General features: G+C 49.6%; 1 protein-coding gene across 1 annotated transcript; it reads left to right on the top strand.

Moving 5' to 3' along the window:
* The first annotated feature begins 4,839 nt into the window (after nucleotides 1-4,839).
* SOWAHD (sosondowah ankyrin repeat domain family member D) lies at nucleotides 4,840-6,299 on the top strand. The gene is given in 2 exon segments (XM_036740337.1): nucleotides 4,840-5,762; nucleotides 6,257-6,299. Coding segments are annotated over 2 exon segments (966 nt in total).
* The last annotated feature ends 3,147 nt before the right edge of the window (nucleotides 6,300-9,446 follow it).

The raw sequence follows: 9,446 nt of genomic DNA, 5'->3' as shown, positions 1-9,446 counted from the left end.
GGAGCTCTTCCCCAAAATAGAAGTTCCGAGGGAAATGCACTTTCTGTGCATGTGCCCTGGTCACATATGTTGCTTACATGCATGCCTTCCAGTCATCCTTGCTTCCTAAGTGTGTGCCTTTCCATGTGTGTAGCAGGCTCATTCTCTTTCCTTGTATGTGTATCTTTTTCACATGTGTTTCCTATGTGTGTTCACTCTTCTCGCTAATAGTGTGTATATTCATGGGAAAGTGTGCCTCATTTTATGTGGGAAATATTTTATTGTTACCTTTACTTAGAATGAATTATGTCCTCCTCTGGCTGACTACTAAAAAGAAACACATCTCTGGGGGCTTGTGAGCTGTGGTTTTAGTGGATGAAGGATTCACATAGAGTGCCTTGAACCTGTGATAGCTGTCTGTGAGGGGAGGCACTTCCCTGTGAGTTGTGGGAGGCAGTCACTACATTTATATGTGAACATGTTGCTTCCTCCAATAGAACAGGAGTTCCTTAAAGACTGTTTCCTTTTTGTCTCTGTATCTCCAGTGCCTAGCACAATGCCTGGCATATAGAAGGTACTTAATGCTTATTGAATGACTGAATATATGAATGATATATATCATATATTGTCCTAGAGCCATAGAGTTGAAGAGTTGGAAGGCACTTTGTAACTCAAAGAAGAGATCATAGTAGAGCTGGAAGGGTCCTCAGAGGTATCCTAGTCCAATCCTCTCATTCTATAGAGGAGAAACCTGAGAGGCCCAGGGAAGTAAAATAATTTGCCCAAGGTCATTTATAAGTTTCTAAATCTAGAACAGAAAGAACTCATATAGTCAAGCAATAAGTATTTATTGGCCCTAGCTCTATGATCCTATGTGTGACCTTGAGCTAATAAGTCACCTATCTCCCCTCTTGGAGCCTCAGTTTCTGCATCTATAAAATGGGGTATATGGAAGATCATTGAATCAGAAAGTTGGAAGGGAACTCGGCAGCCTTCTGGTCCAAACCATCCAGGAAAGAAATCCCTGCCATAACATGTCCAAAATGTGGCTCTCCATCCTCTGCTGGAGGATCCTTCCCCCTCCTTCCCCCTCTCATTTCTTTGTATCCCTAGTGCTTAGCACAGTGATTGGTACATAGTAAGAGCTTAATAAGTGCTTGTTGACTTGCCTCCTGCTTCACCTCCATCTGGATAAAACTTTCTATGAGATCGTCCCACTTTGGCTTTTCTCTGTTGGTGGCCCTGCCGCCATCGGATATGAAGACCCAGAAAGACCTTTGAGGCCCTTCCCTCATCTTATATTCTATAATTTGTTGTTGTTCAGTCATGTCTGACTCTCCATGACCCCATTTGGGGTTTTCTTGGCAAAGATACTAGAGGGGCTTGCCATTTTACAGATGAAGAAACTGAGGCAAACAAGGTTAAGTGACTTGCCCAGGGTCATATAGCTGGTAAGTGTCTGAGCTCCTATTTGAACTCTGATCTTCCTGACTCCAGGCCTGGTGATCTATCCATGGCGCCATCTAGCTGCCAGTCCTTTAATTCACTGACCCTCGCTAGCTTTTAATGAGTCCTTGTAGTGAGTTAGTAATCCTCCCTTATCAGATACTTGCTAAGTGGGGGACCACTCAACACCACAGGGATTTTTCAACCCATATGGATCACATAGCACGTTGGTGACAGTTAGGACAAGAGGGGAGCAAATGCTTGCACTTAGTTTCGTTGGTTTTCTGTTCCCTAAATCAGACTAACGGCATGTCACAGACTCACTGAAATAGGTAAAGAGCTGTGGTCTGGTGGAGGGTGGCCAGTGGGCAAGGCCAGGCAGGAGAGAAGGCCTGGAAGCAGCTTCCACTCTAGCCTCGGGCACCGGAGGAGAGAAAGAGAGAGGGCAGGGAGGCAGCCAGCCCTGGCTCTGTGGAGCTGGTTAAGCAGGTGCCTTTGCATTCCTTGGCGTGGAACTCCAGATAGCATTAGTACTGATAGGGCTGGGGAGGTGGGGGTGCTTTGGCCTTCATTCTCCACACTGGCATTTGACTGGAAACAAAATAGAAAACCAAACAAATTGAGGCAGCAGCTGACATGGGCTGGGATTTTTCTGTGGTTTGTTGTTTACAGATCAGGGATGGAGAGGGAGGGGAGTTCCCCCGGGAAAAGGAAGTACTGTATGTCAGACCGTTTTAATTTCTTCTTCTTTTTTTGGCTTAGAAAATGAAAGCAGGAAGGCCTTTTCACCTCTAGGCTTGAGCTGAGCTCTGGGCTCTCTGCTCTCCTGGACTCAATGGGTTGATTTTGTCTGTTGCTGACATTCTAACTGAACTGTCCGTGCCTTCAGACATTGATTGGATGCACCTTGAACCTGGGGTTTGGGAGAACCTCATGCCTCTAGTTTCAGTTCTAGACATATATGAGAAGTCTTACTGCTGAGGAAGCTTTCATCTTCCTGATTTCCAAATGAGAATGAGAGCCTTAAAATTCATCAGTGAAGGCACAGTACAGTGGAAAGAACCCAGGCTCTGAAGTGAAAAGACTTGAGTTCAAATCTTACCTCTGAATTCTAGTGTGACTTTGGAAAAAAATCATTTAACCTCCATGGAGCAAGTTATTCACTTAACTCCCTGGGCCTCAGTTTCCTCATCTGTAAAATTTGGGGCCTGGACTAGGGGGCCTCTGAGGTCTCTTTGATCTCTAGATCTATGACCTTAAGTCACTTTGCCTTTTGGGGCCTCAGTTTCCTCATCTGTAAAATGAGGCGCCTCTGAGGTCCCTTTCAGCTTTTTCATTTGTGATCCTATGCTCATTTCTTGAGGCAACAGGGTGTAGTGGATAGAGAGATTACCTCAGAATCAAGAAGACTTGGGTTCAGATTCTGCCTGACTCAAACTCATTTAACTTCAGTGCCCCTGGCATACACTTTGCAGAGGAAGTTTCCGTATATGCCCAGGTGAGTGAATTTATCTCTGCTCCTCTCCCCATCTGTAAAGTCACAGATCTGGTCCTCTTCCTTCCTCCCAAGAAATGATTATCATCAATGTTTACTGAATTAAAGTTCCAGAATCAGGAAGATAAGGTCTGTGCACATGAAAAAAAATAACTCTACTACCAGGGTAGGCAATACTGAGTGTGAATGACTGTTATAGTCAGGGCTGCAGGGGCTCAGAGGTAAGGGGGCAGGAGACTGATTTGACTTGACCTAGAAAAATGAATAAGAGGGAGGAGGGCACCTCAAGGTGGGGGTCAACATGCACCCCCAGCTTCTAGATCCTTCCCTTCAACATCTATTTATGGATTCAACTTATTTACGTGCTGTCTCCCCATTGGAATGTAAGCTCCTTGGGGCCAGGGATTGTTTTTGTCTTTCTTTGTAGCCTGGGCACTTAGGATAATGACTGGCATTTAGTAAGTGTTTAATAAATTCTCATTGACTGACCAAGTGCAAAGGTGTGAAAGTGGGAAATTGCAAACCTTGCTGAGTCAAGGGATGCAGGCAGTTTGGCTGAAGCAGATGGGGTTCTTCCAGAGTAGTGGGATATGGCGGTGAGGGCAGGCTGAGGCCAGATTGCAAAAGACCAACTGACCAGCTCAAGAGTCTAATTTAGTTTTGCCCTAGACAATGGGGAATGCCTGAAGACTTTGGACGAGGGAGAATCAAGGTCAAAGGAGAGTTATTGTGGCTGGATTTGCAGGAAGGACTGGATAGGAGTGGGGAAAGGGTTTGGAGACTAGTTAGAAATTGACTGCAGAAGTCCAAGGATAGTAAGTGCCTAGTTATGTTGCTAAGGTGGTGATGTGGTAGTGGGGGTCATAGGCTGGATGGTGCATATATTGGACCATTCTTAAGTGGTACCAAGGGGTAGAATAGAATGGCAGAGAATGGTGGGTTCCTTCCTTTGCTCTGCAAACGTAGGGACACCTCCCCAATCTGCCCACCTCCAGGTTTCCAGAAACCTGACTTGGACTTAGCCATTGGATGTTGTGAAGGCCTGAGTGAATCACCTCGAAGAAGAGCTCAGTCATGGCTTCAATGAGGAAAAGAATCTCGTTTTCTTCTAAAATCCTGGACCTGCCTATCTTCTTCACAGAAATGCAAAGGTCCCATGGGAAGAGAGCAAGGGGGAGTGGAGCCCCTTTGCAGAGGGAGAGATCTGTTGGAAGGAAGGGGAAAATACCGAGTTCTGCTCAGGGAAGGAAAGGGTACCTCCTCCTTGGTTCTCCTGGGGGTTCTCCTGGGTGGCCCTGGACAGCTCCCTGTCGGCTAGGACTGGGAGTGGGGGAAGGAAGGTGAGCCTGAGTCAAAGTCAGGCAATAGGCCAGAGAGGGAGAGGGGAAGGCTGGAGGGACACAGGCAGTCTCCTTGACTGAACGCCACCCCGGGACAAAGGCGCCTGAGGGACAAAGTTCAGAGCTCCCAGAGAGTGAGGAAGGGAGAGGAAAGGGGGCGGAGGAAGGGGCCGGGCGGGGCCCAACCGCCGGGAGCTGAGGCCGCCTGGGGAGCTTGAGGGAGGAGCTCCGTTAGGCAGCCGCAGGTTGCCCCCGCCCCTGGCAGGGGGCCGCGGGGCAAAGGCGGCCAGCTGGTCAGGACCCTGGGATGCTGAGGGCGTGTCGTGGCCGGCCTGGGCAGCCGAGGAGGCGGGGCTGCGGAGCGCACCTGGCCGCGGCCAGGGTGGAGCCGGGCTGGGCCCAGGGTGACCGCGTCAGGCCAGCCGCCTGGCAGCTCAGGGGCGGGCAGTGGGGTCCGGGGGCCAGGCCTTCCCTCTCCGTTTGCGGCTTCGGCCCGATTGCCCAAGTGCCGCTGCGTCCTACCCCAGCTCCTGGCGAGACTCGGCCAAGACTAGAACAGCCACTACTGGAGCCAGAGCCATGGCTGAACCCCGAGGGGAGACGGAGCCGCCGCCGCCGCCGCCGCCGCTGCCGCCTCTGGCCACCCGCAGCAGCCGAAGCCGGACCGGTCCCCCGAGCCTGGATAGCCGCAGCCTGGGTAGGGTCCCGAGGGAGCCCAATTGGCTAGCCTCGCTGAGGCTGTCGATGGGGATGCCAGGACGGCGGCGAGGGGCGCTGCGGGAGCTGTTGGGGCTACCGGCGGGGCTCGAGCGGGAGGACGAGCAGCCCCGCTCTGGGACGCCGGTGGCTTCGGCTGCCGGCGGCCCCGGCGGGCTCTGCCTGGAACCCCGTGAGCACGCGTGGATGCTGGCGGCCGCTGAGGGCCGTTTTGAGGCGCTTCAAGAGCTGCTGGAGGCAGAGCCCGCGCTGCTGAACCGCATCGACCCGGTAACGGGCTATAGCGCCTTACACTGGCTGGCCAAACACGGCAGCCACGAGGGGCTCATCCTGGTGCATGACTTCGCCCGGAGCCGCGGGCTGTCCCTCGACGTGAGTGCCCCCGGCAGCGGTGGTCTCACCCCGCTACACCTGGCGGCGCAACAGGGCCACGACATGGTCATCAAGGTGCTGGTGGGAGCCCTCGGAGCCGACTCCAGCCGCCGAGACCACAGTGGTCACCGGGCGTGCCACTACCTGCGGCCCGACGCACCCCCTGGCTTGCGGGAGCTGGCGGGCGCTGACGAGAGCGAAGAGCCTCAGAGAGCCGCTACCGCCGCGGTGGGGTCTGTGCGGCGCAAAGGCCCTCCCGGAAACGCCAACAACAACTGTAGCATCAGCCGCAACAGCTGGACTGCCCTGCTGCCAGACCGGACAGACGGAGGCGCCCCGGGCGGGGAGAAGGACTCCAGGATGACCCAAATTCAGGGATTTTTCCGGCAACTGTTCTCTGTTTTCCAAGACCGGTGAGGGTCTGGAAAAGCTTGGAGACGTTTTGGGCGGCGGCGGCGGTGGTGATGGGAACGGTGGCGGCGGGAGTGACTTCCCCTTCACCTCCTACTATGACTCTCCCCCACTTGGGGCTCGCGGCGGCGGGGAGGGGGACGCAGTCTGTTGGGGTTCCTTCTGAGTGACAGAGAACCCAAATCTCAGTCTAGGAGATTGAAAACTGCCTTCAGAAGTCAGGAGTTCGGAGACCAGACCCGTGTCCTTTCCTCCCACCCCCCTCACCACTCTCCAGGTCCCTGAGCTCCCTGGGGGAATTAATAGAGCTAACCTAGCTCAAGTCCTAAGGACTTGAGGGGTCTAAACTGCCCGACCCCTCCCACCTGCCACATTCAGCTCACAAAATGCCTTGGGTCAGGAGGGGAGGAAGCTGCTGTTGGGACCAGCCCTGACCTGATGGGTCTGGCCTGGGACAGAAAGATCTAAGTAACTGCGTGGGTTCTCATCTGTGTAGGAGAGCGATTGAAGATACCAGATGAGCCATTCTGGACGTTTAGTACGGAACATTTTCTGGGAGAATCAGGAATTAACACAGAAACCCCTCATGCAAGAACAGCTTCTAACTTTGTCAGGGAAGAACAGCTCCCAACTTTGTCAAGGGTGATTATAGATGAAGCAGAATGCAGCACTCAGAGTCAGTTGGGAGGGCCAGTCCTGCTAGAAGGGACTGACTGCTCCCGAACATTAAAAATGGGACTTTTCTTCTTTTACTTGCCAAGGCTGTCTTTGAAGCTAATTTTTGCTGTGCCTGCTTGTGTGTGTGTGTGTGTGTGTGTGTGTGTGTGTGTGTGTGTGTAACAGCAGGAGGAGGGTGGAGTAGCCCAGGCTCCCAGTGATGAAGAGACAGCTTCACCAGGCCTTAAGAGAAAGCCCTGGTGTTGGGGGGGGGGGGGGCTTCATCTCAGCTTTAGTATCAGAAGGGGAGCCCTCACCAATAACCATGGATCTTGGAGTGACATTCGATTTCCCCTCCCTAACTTTGGAATTGAGGGTTATTGGACCCTCAGGTGCAGACCAAGGGCACAAAAGTTGGAGAATCAGTTGAGTGGGGAGAGGAAGGATCTAAAGAGAGAACAAACTCCAGTCTCGTTTTCCGTTATATCAGTGCTGAGTCATACATTCTACCTCATGGCCACTATTGATGAAACATATCCCATGGCATTTTTTTTTGCCCAGATAGGCTTTTTTTTCTTCTCAGTGGTACTGGCCCTTCTTCTCACTCTTTGAAGTTTAACAGCTATGGTTTGAAAAAAAGTGCTTGGGTTTAGCTGCAAATGAATCCAGAGCCTGACTCAGTGTGAAAGGAGGGAACAGCAGTTGGTGGAGGCTGCATTCTGAAATATCACAGAAAGTAGGCACTGGTTTTCTCAAAAGTCATGGTAACATCCTGGGCATGAGTAGCCCTCCTAATGTCAGGCCTGTGTTTCCTAGAATTCTCATACCAAGGACTGTTTAGCAGGAAATTGACTCACTGTAAAATATGTAACACAGAGACTCAATGAAGTGCCAGGCAGAGTCAGCCGCCATGAGCCACCCAGCCTGATATTCTATCTAGGACAGTGACACCGAAGAAAGCCTTGCTTGTCTTCCTTAATGTCACCCAAACATCCTTCTTCCCTTCAGAAGGCAACAGAACTTCTAAGATTAGCCCAACGTGTCCTACGCATTTATTGTTGACTGTTGGTTCATTGTGCCAAGGGAGGGCAGAGACAGTGTGTTGGTGATCTCCAAATTCAATAATCTAAGAGTCTTTTTATGTTGAAACTTCACTATAAGGCTGTCTTCAGGAGTGTGTGTGTGTGTGTGTGTATGTGTGCATATACATATACACACACACACACACATATATACAATATACATAGACTATATGTGTGTATGTATATATGTATATATATGTGTATATATATATACATATATATATATATGTCTACACACACACACACCCCTTATGGATTAGATCAAAATGCTTTTTAGTCTTCAATTCCTAAACCCCTTTGATTGGGGTCCAAAATAGACCATATGAGACAGTGTGGCTTAATGGATAGTGTACTGCTAGTCTTAGAATCAAGAAGAGTTGGATTCAAAGTCTACCCCTGTTACTTACTATGTGTGTGACCCTGAGTAAGTCACCTCAATGTGCTACACTGAAATAAGCATTGTCCCTGGAGTCAAGGGACCTGGGTTCAAATCCCACAGTTGACACTTATTACCTGGGTGACCTGGGGAAAGTCACTTCTCTGTTTGCCTTAGTTTCCTCACTGATAAAATGAGAAGGTTAGAATAGATGGTATAGCTCTAGAGCTAGGATCCTATGTGTGACCTTGGACAAGTCCATTCCTCCCCCTCCTCAGTTTCCTCTTCTGTAAAATGCTTTGGAAGTCCCTTCCAAGTCTAAATTCCTGAGCCTATGACCTCTCAGAACCCCAGGATGGCAGCTATCTTCACGAATGGAAGTTTCATGTTGATAACGGAAATCGTTCTAGCTCACACAATACTGTCAAGGTTACAAAATACTTAACTCTCAATAACTCTGTGAGGTGGGTGGTATAAAGACTATTTCCATTTGCAGAAAAGGAAACTGAGGCTCACAGAGATGAAGTGATTTGCCCATGGCCACAGAACCAGAAAGTCTCCAAGCCCGGATTTGAACCTGGGCTCCCTAGCTCCAGAACCAGGGCTCTTTCCAGTGGACCCCACTCAAGTGACTTGCCTAGGTCCACACCTAGTAAGTACCTGAGAGAGGTAAAATTGGACCTAGACTCTTCCTGAGTCTAAGCCCAGCAACACATTATCCACTATGTTACACAATCTTATGGTCCCGTTTGGATTCTATTGAAAGGAGTTTAGTTACTGCTGGATAAAAAGTATCTCACCTATAAAGTGATACACACACATAGGCATATCTATGGATGTGTGTATACGCCGGTGTCCAAAAAGTCTGAGGGCAATTTTAAGTTTTAACAGCTTTAATAGCTTAAAATCAAGTTAAGGCATTTGGGCCACCCTGTGTATATAGTTACATGTATAAGTAACTTTAGAGTGAGGCTCCCATGTAGAAATGACTCTTGGAAGTCTGAGGATTGCTTGTGTATCCCATTTCTCTCCTCCCTTAGAGTAACTGAGTAATTCACCTAGGGCCACCCCTTAACTTACTTAGGTAAAGGAATTTACATATATCGTTTCTCTGAGTCCTGACAATGTTCATGTGAGGTAGTCAGTGTTATTATTCCACCCAGGGGAAGAAACAGACTTGTCCCTGAAGTCAAGGGACCTGGGTTCAAATCCCACTGTTGAGAGGGTTTAGCACTGTGCTCAAGGAGGTACTGAAGCCCAGGGATTCTGCCTCCAAATGCAGGTTCCTGAGTCTTACAATGATCCCTGGTGGAAATCATTTATTTTTGTTGTTGTTAACAATCATTTATTTTTTTTCCTCTCCCCCCTCAATTAAAAAGGACTTTACAAAGATGTTTTTACATCTTTGTAACATCTTTACATCTTAAACTTTTGTGACAAATGCGGATAACTGAGCAAAACAAAGTCCCACAGTGGCCACGTCCAAAAATGCACATCTCCTTCTGTACTCCGTCATCCCTCTCTGTCTGGAGGTGGGCCATCATTAGTCCTCTGAACTCAAGGTTAACCAT

Source organism: Trichosurus vulpecula, chromosome X, assembly GCF_011100635.1.
Source record: "Trichosurus vulpecula isolate mTriVul1 chromosome X, mTriVul1.pri, whole genome shotgun sequence".
Lineage (NCBI taxonomy): Eukaryota > Metazoa > Chordata > Mammalia > Diprotodontia > Phalangeridae > Trichosurus > Trichosurus vulpecula.
Note: the sequence above shows the minus strand (reverse complement) of the source record. Positions and strands in the feature narration are given on the sequence as shown.